At 51.5% G+C, this 17844-nt stretch overlaps 1 protein-coding gene across 1 annotated transcript; it reads left to right on the plus strand.

Annotated features, from left to right (window-relative positions):
* The first annotated feature begins 15503 nt into the window (after positions 1–15503).
* CAMP (cathelicidin antimicrobial peptide) lies at positions 15504–17390 on the plus strand. Its single transcript, XM_069473601.1, has 4 exons — positions 15504–15701; positions 16339–16446; positions 16592–16663; positions 17280–17390. The coding sequence occupies exons 1-4, from the start codon at positions 15504–15506 to the stop codon at positions 17388–17390; spliced, it is 489 nt and encodes a 162-aa protein (XP_069329702.1).
* Positions 17391–17844: the final 454 nt, after the last annotated feature.

The following is a 17844-nucleotide window of genomic DNA, read 5'->3' on the forward strand; positions in this document are numbered from 1 at the left end:
GGCGGCGCCGGGCCTCCCAGGGCTCCCGCTCCCTCTTCCTCCGCCTCCGCCTCCGCCGCGCCCGTCCCGCCCCGCCAGCACCGGCCTTGGCCGCGCGCCCCGCCGCCGGCCCCCAGCGGGTCAAACACAAACACGACCCCGCGGTTCCGGGACGCGGCTGCCGCGGGTAAGTGGCGCGGACGGGCGGGTGTCTGGATCCGTCAGGCGCCAGCCACAAGCACGGGTGTTTCCCTCGCACCCCGCGAGGCCAGCGAGCGGGCGGGCGCCGGCAACCTGAAGATTAAATCCAAACAAGCCCGCAGGTCGAGAAGGGAGAGCGGACGAGAGCCGCGAGGCAACGGCCCAAGCTCACACTGTCTTCGCTTTTCTCTCACCCCCTTGCCCAGCTCAGGGTCGCAGAGAACCGAGCCCACCCCGACTTCCCTCCCGAGATGTCGCAGGCACGGTGGCCTTTCGCGGTAATAGCTGCTCACTAGGATCCGCAGCTACCCCGCCCCCCTTTCCTAGTTGGCGCCAAACGGAATCCACCAATCAGTAAGCAACTTCTCTCCTTCACACCGGAATGGCAGCCAGGCTGGACCAATGAGGCGGGGGAGAAGGAAGCAGCTCGCGGGACTCTGCGAGGTCACCCGCTCGCAGAAGGGGGAGGGGCCTAGAGGAGACAGGAGCAGGTCGAAATGAGAGGGGGCTCAGAGGTCAGTGAAAACTCCTAGCGGAACTTGCGAGGCGCTGGTTGCGGCTGAAGGGCCCCTTCTGTCCGGTTGCATGCTGGGAAGTGTAGTTCCCGCCGCGCGCAGCCGTTCATTCTCCTACCCGCGTTGGGGCACCGCGGCATCGCCACCCGCCCCGCCCCCATACCCTAAGGGACTGTGGAGGCCAGAGATGCCCTCCAGTCCTCTAGAGGGCTGGCCGGATCCAGCCTTGGCTCGGCCTGTAACCATGGAGTACCGTGGACCCCTTTCTTTTGCCCCAGGCCTCCAGGCCCTATTTTCATAATGAGGGAGGGAACTGAATGACCTCCGGGACTGAACTTCCCATCACCCAGGCCCAGCTCTGGAGCGTTAACAGCCCCTGCGTGCTGCACAGGCCACACGGAACGTGAACCCTACCATATGGCCTGTGTTGTGGGCTTCAGCATTCTTTGCTGACCTCCATCTTAGCTCTTATTCACCCCTTCATACCCTACTGGAAGCTCCTAGAGAGCAATACTAGTAAATAAAATAATAGCTAAAGTTTACATAGTGTTTATGTGCCAAATGGATTATATGTATTAATTCATTTAATCTTTACAACTCTGTGAGAGAGAAATTATTATCTGCATTTTGTAGGTGACTATGTTTTATAGCCCCTGCACCAGTGGTGGCTCCTACAATGGTTTTATAAGAGATGCATAGGTGCACCTATTAGTTGCAACCTATAATTAGAAAAGCCGTGACTGGCAGGCAGAAGCCCCAAACCTTTGGTCCTAACACCTGTGAGGCACTTCTCTCTCAGGATTCCTCTCCTTTTCTGCTCCCAAGTGAGGGAACCCCCCTCTCTCCAAAACCTCCAGGTTATTTAGGCCTTTCTCTTCAGTTACAGTTCACATGGTACTCATGGCCTGTGCCCCCTCGCCCCCACCCCTTCAAATATTTCCCCTGTCATATCTCTGAAAACTTTCTTTCCTCTTCTCCTGTTTTGTGTAGTTTAATACTTGGCTCAACATCCCAATTATTGCATACATTCGTCCAACAACTGTTTATTCAATGCTTACTGGAACAACAAACTCAGTGCTTGCAATAAAAATGCCAAAATTCCTGACCTCAGGGAGCTCAAGTCTGCTAAGCATAAAGATCCTTTAATGATAGAATCATTACCATGATAATTGGCTGCCCTTTGTGTAGGGTTTGTGGGCACTAGGAGGAGGGACAGTGAGGGGAAGGCTGGAGGAGATGGAGGAGTACTCCTATAGATTAAAGCTCCTGAAGCTAGAATTCGTGGATTGCTGGAGAAGGGGAGTTTGGAGGTGGGATGAGAAGGCACGCTAAGGAGAGGAAAGAGCCCTCAGCAGCCTGAAAGTAAGAAAGGACACTGCACTTTCTGGGAGTTACTCCTGAGTTGCTCTAGTCGCTTCTAGAATTGGCACATGGGAGTGGCTATGAGGGACCCAAGTGGGAGGAAAGGAACCACTTCTTGAAGGGCTTAGAGTTTGCTGAAGGGCTTGGCCTCATCCTGTGGACAGTGGAGGGTGTGGAGAGTATGTGATAACAGGATCTGATTTACTGCTGGGTGGGTTGGTGGAAGAGAGTGGGGTGGCCTGAGGAACTAGGAGGGGGCTGTCCCAACGGTCTGAGAGATCCTGAACCAAGGCAGGGAACGTCAGAGACAGGAAAAAGGGAATGACCTTGGGAACCATGAAGGAGACAGGTCTCATTGGATTTTGATAATCGAGAGTTAAGATAGTAGGGGGGTAGGGGGTAGGGAGGAGTCTAGAATGATTCCTAGGCGTGACTCAAGCATCTGGGTAGATGGTAGTATTTCAACAATTGGCAGCACATTTCTTGGAGGAATTTGATGAAGTCAGTTTTGTACTTGTGGATTGTCTGGGGCTGGCACTCAGGAGAGAGATTTGAGGTTAATTAGCATGAAGATGTTAATGCCCACTGAGGGTGTGCAAAGGGAGTTTTAGGACAGTGGATTTAGGAAGTACCAGCATTGAGGACTGGATGTAGCAGGATAGGGCCATGAAGCTGGGGCTGGGGAAGAAACCACAAGAGGGAGTGGCTGAGATCATGGTTCAGAGGTGCACTGAGGAGAGTCACTGAAGGTGGCTGAAAGGAGGCCATCGGCAATCATGGAAATGATGTTGAGTAGGTGGGAGATATGAGTAGGCAAGGAAGTAGCCACAGGAAGGCTCTGGGAAGGGAAAAGATGGCACAGAAGCTACAGTATGGTTAATAAGTGCACCAAAAGGCATATACATGAATGTTTATAGCCACTTTATTCATTTTAGCCTCAAATAGAAAACAACTCCGTGCTCATCAGCAACAGAATGGGTAAATAAAAAGTGGTTCTTTCATACAACAATTAAAAAGAAAGAAATGCTACCCACACTATGGATGAGTCTTACAATCCATGCTGAACATAAGAAACCAAATACAAAAGAGGACACACTGGGTCCATGGACATAAAATTTTTAAAAAATGGGAAGTCCTGCTTTTTAATACTTGGTGATAGAAGTTAGAGGGTAGGCTCCATGGTTCACACTTATAATCCTAGCACTTTGGGAGGCTGAGGTGGGAGGATCACTTGAGACCAGGAGTTCGAAACCAGCCTGGGCAACACAGCAAGACCCCATCTTTACAAAAAATTTTTAAAAATTAGTCAGGTATGGTGGTGGCACCTGTAATCCCAGCTACTCGGGAGGCTGAAGGATCCCTTGAGCCCAGGAGTTCGAGGTTACAGTGAGCTGTGATTGGGCCACTGCACTCCAGCCTGGGAGATCCTGACTCTGAAAACACAAACAAACAAACAAGAAAAAGAAATTAGGGTACTGGTTACATTTCAGGGGGCTGGCAATTGCAAGGGGCCATGTGGGGGACTTTTGGGAACTGGTTACATTCTGTTCCTTAATCTGGGTGCTGATTACATAAGTTTGTTCACCTTGTGGAAATGCACTGAAATACACACTGGCTGCGGGCTGTTCTGTGTAAATGGTGTATTTCAATGAAATGTTTGTTATTAATAATAAAAAACCTTCCCTTGATGCCACTTTCCCCTCCGGTTATGTACCTTCCCTTTACAGTAAAACTCCTAAAAAAAAAGTTGTTTCTAACTTCTCTCCTCCCATTTTCTCTTGAATGCACTCCCATCAGACATACACCTTTCCCACTGCGTGGAAATGGTTTTTGTTAAGTTCTCCAGGGACCTTTATTTTGCTGAATCTGGTGACCAATTTGAAGTCTTTACTTGCCCAGCAGCAGTCACCCATTAACTGCATACTTGACCACTCCCTTCTAGAAACATTGGCTTTGTTTGGTTTTCAGGACACCACTCTCAAGATTTTCTTCCTCTTTCCAGTTGCTCTTTAAAAAACAAACAAACAAACAAAAGGTACTGTAGAGAAGTCATGATGAGGGAGCCCGTTGGCCCCTTGAGGGTGGGAATCAGGCTTGGGGGAGAGAACAGCCTTGGGCTTCCTGGATGAGCTGGCAGCACCTCTGGGGCATCGTGGCCCCTTGGTTCCACCAGCAGCATAGAGTCTTCCTTATGGTTACAAGGAGATATGTTTGTGGAGTGAATGAGGACTAAGAATTTGAATGTTATCCTGAAGGCAGTGGATTTTGAAAGGGCCTCTAAGAAACCATCATTCCTCCTCCCCTCTTGCCCATGGAAGATAGACTAGACTTTTGGCTTGTGGTAGTGAGGTAGGTCCCTAGGGTCCCTTTTCTTTTCTGAGAAGGTTGAGGACTTTTTCTCCCACTCTTCCCTTTGGAGGGCACTGGTGTAGCACCCAAGAAGGCCACCAGAGGGCACTCTTTTCCCAGGAGACTATTCTTAGGGAGGGAATTGAGAGTTGATGGAAAAGGCAGTTGTAACAGAGGGACCTGGGTTGAAAGCTAAGCACGTGTGAGAAACCAAATGCACCCCAATTTCTGGGGATGTTTCTAGAGCCTTTTGCAAGGTGGGACATGCTCAGGGCCAGGAGCCCTACATCTGTGTTGTCAGTCCCAGCCGGCCCTTTTTCTTATGTGGCAGCCTCTTGACCACTCTTGGTCTCAGTTTTATCCTTCTATGAAATGAGAGGAATGACCCCTGGTCAGTCTACCACACAGAGGCATTAGCAGGAGAAAACAAAACAAGTAATATAAATTTTTTTTTTGGAGTTTGAAATAAAGTGTACTGGAGAAATTTGAGGGATTGCTGATCCCGCCTATCTCCCCCAACCCTGTGCTAATGTAACAATATTGAGTGTGTGACCCTACGCTCATGTGCACTACCACAAGTGAGTGTCCAGCGCTGGACATTCTGGGGCCAGTGAGAGGTGCCTGGCAGACAGAGGTGATGACTTAGATCAGAGGCAGTGGGCAGTGAATGGAGGCCACTGGGGCAATAGGTTCTGGAATAGGGTGAGGACTTCATTTTCTTGTGAGGTTTCCTGGGGTCCTCCCTCTGGAAGTCAGAGGTCCTAGGTAGCAACTGAGCCCTCCTTACAGCTGTACCAGGTGCTGTGCCCACACAGAATATACTCAGAGGAGAGGAAACACTATGCTGGAGCTGGGAGGAACGGGAGGTCAGCAAGCTGGACCTGTGCTGTCATTGCCCTGTCCTGGCCTTTCTCAATCCTTGGACCTCTGATGGGTGAGTTGTTCCGGGGGCTCCCTCCTCTTCTGGTTGAGTTAGAGCCTCTTGCACCATCCTGACGGATGGCTGGTTGACAAATGCCCACGTTATGCAAGGTGGAAGGGTGTAGGGGCAGGGGGGACTGGGGTCATAGTTTTTGGGACCTATGCTTTTGTATCCCTGAGCAATGCCTGCCCCAGAGGGAGTTGGGGCTGGGCCCATTCCAATCCTCTGAGCCTAAGATCCAGACCCCAAGGCATGCCCCAGGCCTTCTGGGATATTTACATGTTCTTTGTAAAAGAGGGCAGATTTGAGGAAATCAGGGTTAATCAGAGTGAAACAGGTTCCTTTTCTGTAGCATTCCTCAGTGCCTTAATAACTTGTGTATTGTGAGTCTTCAAGAAATAGCAAAGATGGTTTACATACTTCCTTGTATGAGGAACACTTTCACAGAGAATCTTGCATGACCAGTAATCCCTGGAACACACTCTAGGAAGTACCCACTTAGTCCAATGCAGCCCTCATGTTCATTTCACAGAGGAGGAAATGGAAATGCATAGAAGGGAAGGGTCTTGCCCTGGGTTGGTGGTCTCCTGAGCACAGCCTGGGCCTCCCTTCCCCTTGCACACTTAGAGCCTCTCTGGGTGCGTAGGGAGGGGGATGATGCAGGGCTTCTCCTCTTCCTCACCATCACACCTTTCTATCATCTTCAGAGGCTCTGCTGTGGAGGAGAGTAGGGTAGAGAGAAAAATACTCTTTCCTGGAAGGACATCCCCACACATTACCAGTGCTTACCTTTTCTTTTTTTCTTTAATTAATTAATTAATTAATTATTTTTGAGACACAGTCTCACTCTGTTGCCTGGGCTAGAGTGCCATGGCATCAGTCTAGCTCACAGCAACCTCAAACTCCCAGCTCAAGCCATCCTATCCTCCTGCCTCAGCCTCCCGAGTAGCTGGGACTACAGGTGTGTGCCATCATGCCTGGCTAATTTTTTCTATTTTTAGTAGAGACAGAGTCTCACTCTTGTTCAGGCTGGTCTCGAACTTCTGAGCTCAAGCGATCCTCCCGCCTCGGCCTCCCAGAATGCTAGGATTACAGGCGTGAACCACCGTGCCCATCCTTTTTCTTTAATTTGTTAAGAGATAAAAAACATAGGGTCTCCGTATGTTGCCCAGGCTGGTCTCAAACTCCTAGGTTCAAGTGATCGTCTGCTTTAACCTCCCAAGTAGCGGGGACTACAGGTGCATGCCACCACCTGGGCTAATTTTTTTCTATTTTTGCTAGAGATGGGGTCTCACTCTTGTTCAGGCTTGTCTCAAACTCCAGACCTCGAGTGATCCTCCAGCCTCAGCCTCCCAGAGTGCTAGGATTACAGACATAAGCCACTGCGTCCGGCCTCTATGTACATTCTTATACAAGTTTTTGTGTAGAGGTATGCTTTCATTTCTTTTTATTTTATTTTTTCTTAATCCTCATTTGATAGTATCCTTTCCTATCTTGAGGGTAAATACCCAGGAGTGCAATTTCTGGGTTTATGGTAAGTGTCAGAGCTTACCCTCTGCCCTTTGCAAAGGCTGCCCTTTTCTCATCATCGGTGGTGAGCTGAGGCCAGGAGAGGATGGGGGAAGCCATAAGAGTCAGATGACCTGGGTCTCAGCCTCACGTCTGTCTCTAGGCAGCTTGGTGACTTGGGCAAATTACTTTGTCCTGCTCTGGGCCAGCCTCAGTTTACTCATCTGTGAAAAGGCAGTAGTATCACAGCCCTCCCTGCCTGTCCTGAAGGATGTTCTGTAGATGAAAGGAGATGGGCAAGGGCCATCTCTGGAAGCAGCGACAGTCCTGCATTCTGAGGGGTGGAGTGGAGGTCAGGCAGTGCTTATGAGCCAAACATGGTCCTGGGGGAAAGCCTCCCTTTGAGAGCTTCGGTCCCTCTCAAGTTGATGTGGACATGACATCAGTCAGCTTCTGCGAGACTTGAGAGATTCCTTTTGGCCCTAAGCCGAGTGGGCAATAGCTAACATTTCTTGGGTTGTCAAAGGCCACCCTTTTGCCATAAACACCTTTGAATTTGGAGCTGTGAAGGGGGAGACAAATTTTGCAAGGAGACTAAGAGGAAAAGTATCTCCAGCACTGTCCTGTATATACACATGTGGCTACTTAAAGTAATGAAAATTAAATTAAATTAAGAAATCAGGCTGAATACAGTGGTCCATGCCTGTAATCCTAGAACTCTGGAAAGCCGAGACGGGAGGATTGCTTGAGGTCAGGAATTTGAGACCAGCCTGAGCAAAAGCGAGACCCTGTCTCTACCAAAAATAAAAAAATTAGCCGGGTGATGTGGTAAGAGCCTGTAGTCCCAGCTACTCGAGAGGCTGAGGCAGGAGGATCAGTTGAGCCCAGGAGTTTGAGGTTGCTGTGAGCTAGGCTGATGCCACAGCACTCTAGCCTGGGCAACAGAGCAAGACTCAAAAACAATTTAAAAAATTTGAAAAAAGAGAAATCAGTTCCTGTTATACTAGCCACATTTTTTTTTTCTTTAGAGACAGGATCTTGCTTTGTGACCTGGAAAGCTGCATGCTGGAGGAAGGGAAGGCATCCCCCACATCACCGCAGTTGCAGTCTGAGAGTCTGGCAGGGGACCCTCCAAGGGATCTAGGGAAGCAGGGGCAGCCAAATAGGGCCTGGAAGGATGGCCAGGGTACTCCAAGCAGAAGGCTCAGCAAAGGCAAAGGCACAGAGCCAGGAAAACACAGGGAGCATTTCAGGATTACCAGTAACTATGCGTATTTTTTATTTTTTTCTTTCTTTTCTTTTCTATTCTTTTTTTTTTTTGAGACAGAGTCTCTCTTTGTTGCCTGGGCTAGCGTGAGTGCTGTGGCGTCAGCCTAGCTCACAGCAACCTCAAACTCCCAGGCTCAAGCAATCCTCTTGCCTCAGCCTCCTGAGTAGCTGGGATTACAGGCATGCACCACCATGCCCGGCTAATATTTTTCTATATATTTTTAGCTATCCAGCTAATTTCTTTCTATTTTTAGTAGAGACAGTCTCCCTCTTGCTCAGGCTGGTTTCGAACTCCTGAGTTCAAACCATCCGCCCGCCTCGGCCTCCCAGAGTGCTAGGATTACAGGCGTGAGCCACGGCGCCCAGCCTCATTTTTTTTTTTTTATTGTGGTAAAATACACATAAAATTTACCATGTTAACCATTTTTAAATGTACAATTAATTATTTTCTACTCTAATTATCTTGTTTTTCTCCCTTGACTTTAGGGGAAAGGACAAAGCCTCACTGGTCCCTGGTGAGACTGGCCAGGGGCAGTGTATGTACTTCAGAGCCTCAGGGAGAGACTGGAAGATTTCTCTCTGGGCCAGGGACAATTAGAGAGAAGGTGGGATTTGGCCTGACCTTAAGAGATGGACTGGGTTCAGATTAGCTTTGGGGGCATCCAGGACACCCAGGAGAGGCCAGAGAAGAGACCTTAGCAAGGCTCAGAGGAAGAAGCCAGTATGGTGTACTCGGAAGTTTAAGGCTTTTGTTTGCAGGTGGGAGGAACAGGAACTGAGGGTGGCGGATAATGCCTTGAATGCCTGGCTAGAGGGCTGAACTTTGCTCCTGGGGTTCTGAGCTGGAGATGTGGCCTGCTCGGTTCTACTCCCACACTGCCCCCAGAAAGCATGGAGTTGATTAGAATTATTCATAATAACCAAAAAGTGGAAACAACTTGAATGTCCACTAATTGATGAATGAATAAACAAAATGTGATATACAATGGAATATTATTTGGCTATAAAGGAAATAAAATATTGATAAATGCCACATCGTGGATGAACCTTGAAAATGTCATGCAAAGTGAAAGTAGCCAGTCACAAAGGACCAAATATTGTATGATTCTATTTATGTGAAATGTCCAGATTCGGCAAGTCCGTATAGACAGAAAGTAGATTAGCGGTTGCCTAGGGCTGGGGCTGGGGCTTGGGGGAATGGAGAATGACTGCTGGGGTTGGGAAAGGTATTCTTTATTGCGTGACGAAAATGTTCTAAAGTCAACTGTGGTAAAAGTTGCACAACTCTGTGGATATACTAAAAACTATTGAATCGTACACTTTAAACGGGTGAACAGTGTGGCATGTGAACTACATCTTAATAAAGCCATTATAACAAAAAAGAGTCGAACTGGGGGCAGGCATCTGTTTCCCAAGCCCTGCAGCCACTAGCAATGGAGAGGAGTTTGTCCTGACTACAGTCACATCGCCCTGGGGGACTCCCTGGTGAGAGGGCTTGAGGGGACGCTAGGAGCAGGAGGCTGGTCAGGGGGCTGTCTCCTTTCCTGTGGCTGCCCACACAGGCCCTTCAACTGTCCTGGGCAGGCCCAACTGTACCCTTCTCCCGCCCTGGCTGCCTCCCCTGGACGTGCTCCTCTTTTGCCAGTTCTGCTCAGAACTCAATGCCTGGACCCGGGGGCAGTGCCATGGGGCAGAAGCCTGCTCTCCTTGCTCCATAAGCCAGTGTCAGGGTTCCCGTGTATGCCTTTCTGTGTTTGCTTGGAGCTGACCCTAATGTAGATGTCAGACCTCTTTGCATCCCAGCCTTTCCTCAACAGCCCTAATTCAGCCCCATTTGGAAAAACCAAAGCCCTGCATTTAGGGGACACCCTCCCCAAGTGCCTTATCCAGGTCTTCTTGGGGGGCTCTCATCCCCTTCCTCAGCTCTGATCAAGCCAGCCTGCCTCTCCTGCAGCCCTTCTTTAGGGAAGGGAAACAGATGTCCTGATGTTGGCACACTCTTTTACCAGCAGCCTCTTGGACAGTTGCTTGTTCCTATTGCTCTATGTTGGCCTAATTCTTAACAAATTCTCTTAAGCATTTTTTACACGTGCAGCCCCTGGGACATAGGTCCTAGAAAGGACAACTGCTGAGGTTACCCACTCCATGAATAGCATTAGAAATGACTGGACAGCTGCCCAGAACTCATTCGAAGACCTTGGCTAGGGTCTCTTCCCATTCAGGGCCTCATAATCTGCATCTAGAAACAGAGAGGACTGGAATATCCAGGTGGCCCCTGAGACCACCTGTGCCCTCAGGATGGAGTGGAGGTAATTCCTGCTGCACATTCCCAGCTCAAAAATAGCACCCAGAGGGGCCTGGCCTCCAGGGCTCTTAGAACCTCACAACCCCGGTCTGCAGACTCCTGACAGCATCTACAAGGCAAGGGGAACATCTGTTCCCTGCTCATGTTGGGAAACACAGATCCTGTACTGGGAGTTAGAAGACATCATGAGTGGATCCCCACAAGCCATGATTCTCCGGCTCCCAGAAACTGCACCCCCTCCTCCTGGCAGACAGAGTGATGCTCCCATAATGAAACCCCACCCAGGGAGGGCCTACTGTGCACCTCACAGAGCTGCTTCCCTATAGGCGTGACGTCGGAGGCCTTCTCTGGTCAGCTCCTCGCCGAGGGTTGGTCCACCAATCACTGCTCTTTCCCACACAGCAACCTTTTTCTCTGGAGGTGTTGTCAAGTGGGTGCTTCTGAAATGTTCGTAGGAAGACAGCATGCCACAGGACACAGCTGGCCATTCCCACCCAGGGGAGTCAGGAAGATCCTCTCTCCTTCCAGTTCCCCTCTACCTTCGGCCACACTTTTTCTCTAACTCAGCATTGTCCAGTAAAACTTTCTGGAATGGTGGAGATGTTCTATATCTTAGATGTCACATTGACTACTGAACACTTGAAATGGGTCTGGTGTAACAGAGGAACTGATTTTTAATTTTATTTAAGTTTAATTTGAGTTAAATTTTACATGGCCACATGTTCTTATGGCTACAGTATTGGCCAATGCATTACAGCAGAAATGAGCAAGGTGTGACGAGCAGGGAACAGCGAGGGGAAAGGGCTAGGGGGAGAGGGGAGCCAAAGGAGGAGGCAGAGTCGAGCAGAGTGAGTCTGGGGTCATAAGCACAAGGTGAGCAGCAGGCAGCCTGACACACAGTCTCTGGCCACTTGGAGGCACAGAAGTGCTGGAGCTGCATGGGGTTTATGGATCACTGACAAGGAGAGAGTTGGGAAGGGGAAGGGCCCAGGGCGAGGCCACCTAGCAAGAAGCTTGAGGTCTTGTCTCCCTCATTGGTGGCAAATGCAGAGTTGGGAAACCTGGATCATGCAATGGGCCCCTGGCCCTGGGTGGGGATTCCTGGACCGGACAGGGTGTGATGACCTACAGCTGCCTTGGCCTTTACCAGAAGAAAATAAGCCTTGGTTTCACATTCCTCCACCCCTGCCCAACAGAAGACAGAGAGGTCCTATGAGTCAGAGCATCTGGCCAATATCCATATCTTTCCCTTATGGCTGGACAGAGCTTCTATCTCCCTGGACACCCTGTCCTACCCAGGCTCTTCTCAGGAATCAGTCCAGGAAACAAAGGCATATTTGCCAGAATTTACCCATCACCCATGCTGGGTAATTTTTCTTTTGACAAATGATTCCTAAACTTGGCTCTGGACCTGCTGGCAGCCATCCTCACCCATCTGGACCCTTCTGAGGGCAGAGCCCAGTGCCAGGTCCTGAGAGGGGGCCAAAGAGGAAAGGGATGGTGTCCTCTAGGGAGTCTGTGGGCTGAAGGGAATGCGGAGCCTTGCCCTTGGGAGTCCCTGTCTACAGGACAGACAAGATTGTCACACTTGGGAAGCCTCAGCCTGGGGAGGAGATGTAGCCCCACTATTGTGAGCTGGGACAGAAGGGATAACTCAGAGACCCAGGCCTCCATGACTCTTGTCTGAAGAGAACTGTGGTCCTACCCTGAGGACTAATTAGCCTGAGGATAGCACAATCTGAGACTAAAGGTGGGGTTGGTGAGCTGTCTCCCAGCCTGGTGTTGGTGGGGGTGCATCTCAGAGGATGCCGACTAGAGGTGCCATTGAGCCAGCTTCCTGGAGAGGCTGACTCTGAGTAAAAATGTGAAAGAGGCCTGGGGCAGTGGGAGATTTTATTGGCAAGGAGACGGGGCAACAGTTCCCCAGCTTTCCTGTGTGCATTTGTATCTGTTGGGGGACAGCTGGGCTAAGGTCATCGCAGAGCAAGGAGACCCGGCCCTGATCTCACTTGCTAAAATGTCCTGGGAGTGCAGGACTTCTGAATCTCAATATATATCTGACTCCAATGCATTGCTGTCCAACACAGATGGGGTTACTTTCCCAATTTTGGCACAAGAAAACTGAGGTTCAGGGACAACTTGTCAGAAGTAAAGGTTGAGCCATCTGTGTTTCCACGCCCAGGCCGCTGCACCACCCTTGCTTAGCTGCTTTGCAGAGCTGGAAATCCACTGGAGCCCGCTGGAGGGATGGGCTGTCTGCTCAGGTAGTTTGTGTGCGTGTGCTATGTGTCAGGCATTGCGCGCACACTGCTGCTGCAGTCCTCCTAGCTCTCCAGGTAGACCTCAATGACCCCATTGTACGGCAGAGTGAGGAACAGGAAGGTTAACATGCCCGAGAACAAAAACTAACAAACGAGCAAGTTGGAATGTCTTACCTCGGATTGCTTCCCTCTTCTTCGTGGAGGATTCATGTGGACGTGTGACCTACATGTCCACTTACCCGGTGTGGCATAGTGAGATTCTTGCAGTGGTTGGACTTAGGACCCTTTACCTATCCCCCTCACTAGCAGTACAATTTGAGATTCTGTAATAAAATATTTCACTTAAAACTTAAAGTCCCACCATTGGAGCCTCATTTGTTTTGGGTTAGTCCTGTAAAAATGCAAATGAAGGGCCCGTGTGGATCATCTTGTGTAAGACCCTCATTTTAGAGGATTCTGACTCCCGCATGGCCTGAGTCACCCCAGTTTTACTATCTCTTGGGCACCATGTTTACTTCTGAAGTATTAACCCAACAGGTCACATTAGTAACACCAAAAACAACAACTCACATGTACTGACCAGTTGGGCTCTGGCTGATCTCACATGGGAGGAATGTCTAGCACTGGCCGAGGTAAATGTCCCCTTGGGGCAGTGGGGAAGGGTCTCTGAGTGTGCTGGATCTGACCTAGAGGAACGCAGGACTGGGCAGGTCTCATGCCCCAATCTAAGAACTAACACTGACATCTGCTTCTCTCCCAGTTTGGCTTCTTGGAAATCCCGAAGCCAGTAGGAAAGGTGAAGGAGCCAGGAGAGCCCTGAGAGGCCTGATGTCCCTGGGTGGCCCTTTCCCCAGTTGCTAGAATGTGCAATCCCTGCTTGGCCAAGAGGCCACTGGAGTAACACCTGGACTGTGAAACTGGATTGCACAGAAGCCCACTTCTCTTTCCTTCTCCCAAGGCCAAGTGTGCAACCAGCAGCCTTCATCCAGGCTGCCACCTCCCAAGGAGCCCTGTCCAAGCCCCCAAGTGACCACAGGCCAGCTGAGGCCGAGAGGTACCCCAGGCCTCATGGCCACATGGCCAGTCCACAGAGGAGGTGGGACTAGAATTTGCCTCATGGCCTCTGGACCCCTCTATCTCGTTGGCCCATCATCTCTCCCAGCTGTGCTCTCCCTCTCCCAGCACCAGCCATCCAGCTTGGTGTCTCAGCTGGAGCACTGGACAGGGAGCCACTTGAGGTCAAAGCAAGGGAGACTTCCTGGAGGCTCTGGGAGCAAAGAGGAGGAGGTCACCTGTTTGGCTGGAGGTCAGGGGAAAGGGCATGCTAAACGCAGGGATCAGGTGCAGAGTTGGGAGAAAGAGCAGGAGGCTCAGATGAGCCTAAGTGACTGGGCCATAGGTAGGGGCCTGGCACCTGGGGTGTGCAGGGCTGTGTGAGGGCAATGGGGAGCAACAAGGCTGTGGGCCCTGATGCCAGGCCAGGGGTGTGTGGGATCCTGAAGGCAGAGGGATGAAATGGCCAAACTGGTGGGTTGAAGGAGTCCTGGACAATGGTGTGGAGGTTGGACCATGGCTGGGCAGAGCCAGGAACCTAGAGAAGGTGGAGTCTGGAGGTTGGGGCAGTGCTCCATGGGAGAGAAGATGGTGGCAGGAACCAGGGCAAGGGAGGAGAAGGAGGTCAAGGAGAAAGTCCCCAGGAGGAGGAAGGAGCAGGTGGAGTGCTCCCCAGGCTTTTAGCTCAGGCTCAGCAGCAGCACTCAGCAGAGGAGCAGGTGAGGGGCCTGGTATGGACAACCAGGGGTATTCATGAGAGTCTTGAACTAAGAGATACAGACCAGGTGGTACTTGTCCATTATGAATGGTGTCCTGGGAGGGGATGTCTCCAGGGATACCTGAGGATTAGGAAGAGAAGCAACCCAGGAGGCACCCCACAAGCCTCGACATTAAGAGGTCAGCCCTTGGAGGAGACCAAGAAGGAGCCACCAGGGAGGCAGAAGGGAAAGCAGGAGAGTGGCATCAGGGGAGACTGGGGAAGGAAAGGAAGGGTCACCAGTATCTGTGTCGATAAAGATAGGCCTGAGGTGGCCACTGGAACCAGGGAGGGCTGGCCAACCTGCAGTGGCCTTGAGCGTGAAGGAGAGTGAGAAAGTGTAGATGGCCTTTTCTCGGACTTGGCTGGGGAGAAGCTGGGGCAGAAGGCCAAATCTGGAGGGGGATGGGGCCATTTCTAAATGGAGAAAGGACAGCAGAGAAGGACCCAGAAGAGGAGGACAGATGGAGCAGAGCCCCTGAACTGGGACTGGGTCCAGAGAAGGTGGGGGGGGTATGGCCTTGACTGAAGGGGCAACATCTCCCTTGGCTGGGTGAGTCTCTAGGTAGGGGGTGGCTACTGTTATTCATTCATCAGACGTTAATTGAGTGCCCACAGAGTGACAGGCAGTGCCTGGAGCTGGGGATTTAGCAGTGAACACTAAGTCCATTGCCCTGATTCTTGAGCAGCAGAAGGATGCAAGATGCACCTGGCTCTCTTCTTCTCTTGGAGGACTCAACTCTCTTCAGCAACTCTGGCTATGACAATCCCCTGTTGGGGGAGGGGGGGTCAGGGAGATGGAGAAACCATTTCCTCACCTTGCACACAGGCAGACCTCACTCACTCACTGCCCAGCAAGTCCTGTGAGGTAACAGCAGGGCTGAAGCAAGCCCCGGCTTACACCCTGGCAGGCAGCCAGCCATGGGCTGGATCAGGAAGGCCCCCGGCGGGGCCTTTGCATCACGCTCAGGCTGGGCATAAAGGAGGCTCCTGAGGGCTGAGGGAGACAGACTTGGGGACCATGGAGACCCGCAAGGATGGCTCTTCCCTGGGGCGATGGTCACTTGTGCTGCTGCTGCTGGGCCTGGTGATGCCTTTGGCCACTGCCCAGTACCTCAGCTACCGGGAGGCCGTGCTTCGTGCAGTGGATGGCCTCAACCAGCGGTCCTCAGATGCCAACCTCTACCGCCTCCTGGACCTGGACCCACAGTTCGGGGGGGTGAGATGGGGGGTGGGCTGCTCTGGCCAGGCTTGGCCACATTGTGACTCCCTTTGCTCCTATTGCAAAGGAAGGCACCTGCCCCTTTAAGTGTGGTCCCACCTTTTCCAGGGAGCTTTCCCAGAGCTGTGTCCCCTCCCAGCATAAGAGCTTCCTGCCTTAGAATCCCCTGCTGTGGCAGAGGTGTCCTCACCCCCCCCCCACCCCAGGCAGGCTGCAGGGACTTCTGGGAGTTCCAGGGACCAAGATGGGGTCATTGGCTCTGGGGACTGACTTCCCCTGCTTTAAGTCTCTTCTGTACCCTGTTACCCCACAACAGGGAAGGGCTCTGCCCAGACCTGAGGTTCAGTGGACATATCTTGTCCTCCAGGAAGCCCCCGATTTCCCTCACTCCCACCCTGAGTGGGAGGTGCTCCTCGCTAGAGCTCATCTGAAGTCTACTCCTACTCATTACATGTTTGGGGAGGGCAGGAATGGGCTCCATCCTCCTCCCCTCTGTACCCCAGCACCAAGCCCAGTGCCCAGCACACAGTAGGTGCTGTTGAAAGCCTGCTTCCTTGGTGGTGGGTCAGAGAGACAAATCAGAGAAGGCAAGAATGGGCCTGAGCCTGGTCTCCCCATTTTCTCCCCTGATTAGGATGGGGACCCAAACACCCCGAAGCCTGTGAGCTTCACGGTGAAGGAGACAGTGTGTCCCAGAGCAACGCAGCAGCCACTGGAGCAGTGTGACTTCAAGGAGAACGGGGTGAGGCTGGGGTCTGGAGATGCTAGTGGGTGCCTCCCAGGGGAGCTGAACAGGGAGTCCCTGGGGAACATTTCCAGCCAATGGGGTGGGGCTGGGAGGTTATGGCAAATGGGTTCTAGTTTGACCTCAAGCTTCCCCTTCCCAGCTGGTGAAGCAGTGTGTAGGGACAGTCACTCTGGACCAGGTCAGGGGCTCCTTCGATATCAGGTGTAACGAGGTGAGTGGGCTGTTCTGGGATGCAGGACTGATGGGAGCGTGGAGTGTGAACCATCCTAAGGACCAACTAACTACCACCCCATCCAGGGCAGAGAAAGCCCCTCCTACCTTGGGCTCTTCCTTCAACCTGAATCCCATCTCCAGGCCTGGCTCTGGAATCCCTTAGAACAGTGGTTCTCAAAGTGTGGTCCTTATCTGGGAACTTGCTGAAATGCAAATTCTCAGGCCCCACTAAAACCTACTGAATCTGACTCTGGGTGAGGCCCAGAAATTTGTATCTTGACAAGTTCTCCAGGAGATTCTGACTCCTACTAAAGTTTGAGAGTTACTGACTTACAGTAATGAGCTCTCAGCCCTGTATTCCCAACTCAGCTTTGCTGGGGTGGGCCATGTGACCCTGGGGAACCCCTTGCCATCTTTGGGCCTCAGTTTTCTCATCTTTTTATTGGGTATAGGGATTCAACCACATGCTTCAAAGGTCACAGCCAGAGGGTGAAACGGGGCCTCAAGGCTCCTGGGGTGGGCCAGGAAGGGGGGTCCAGGTGAGAAGGGATCTTGGATCGACTCTGAGTACAGCTCCCACAAGGAATATGTTTCTTCCTGGTACACAGCTGCAGGAGACCAAGAGACCTGGCGGGCTGGGTGGATTCATCCAGAGAAAGCTTGAGAAAATTGGCCAGAGAATCAGGAATTTTTTTCAGAATCTTATACCCAGGACGGAGTCTTAGCATCTGCCCTACCCTGACTCAGGCTTCTGGACTCTGAAAAATAAACTCACTGGAAGTGAAAGCAACTTCCTGTCTTCAATCTCACTTGTCTTGCCTCTTCTCTCTACCGCGACCAAGCCCCTAACTCTGGGAGGCCCCGTGTGAGTGTGTGAGTGTGAGTGTGCATGTGTGTGACACAGGGGTGCGTGGGGGCAGCTGTTCCATCCAGGAGGACATGTAGTGAGGCAGCAGGGCCAAGAGGTCCAGGACAGCATCTCCATTCTCAGGGTCCCTCCCCAGGCCCTTTGCACACCTACCACCTCCCTCAGTTGAACCCCCAGCAGGGACTCGAGCTCTACTCTGTGTTCAGCGGCGGTGGAGACACTGTGGAGCTGTTCCTGCTCAGGGAGAGGTAACGTTTGAGGGAAGGGCCAGGCATGTTGTTAACTCTCACTGAGACACAGTCTGGTCTCAC

The sequence above is a fragment of the Eulemur rufifrons genome, chromosome 7 (genome assembly GCF_041146395.1).
Source record: "Eulemur rufifrons isolate Redbay chromosome 7, OSU_ERuf_1, whole genome shotgun sequence".
Lineage (NCBI taxonomy): Eukaryota > Metazoa > Chordata > Mammalia > Primates > Lemuridae > Eulemur > Eulemur rufifrons.

What these genes read in the sequence shown, in the direction of transcription:
- CAMP (XM_069473601.1), top strand. Translation starts at nt 15,504, where the DNA reads ATGGAGACCCGCAAGGATGGCTCTTCCCTGGGGCGATGGTCACTTGTG. An exon ending in TGGACCCACAGTTCGGGGGG is followed by an intron (nt 15,702 to 16,338) that starts GTGAGATGGGGG and finishes TCCCCTGATTAG; the next exon opens with GATGGGGACCCAAACACCCC. An exon ending in TCGATATCAGGTGTAACGAG is followed by an intron (nt 16,664 to 17,279) that starts GTGAGTGGGCTG and finishes ACACAGCTGCAG; the next exon opens with GAGACCAAGAGACCTGGCGG.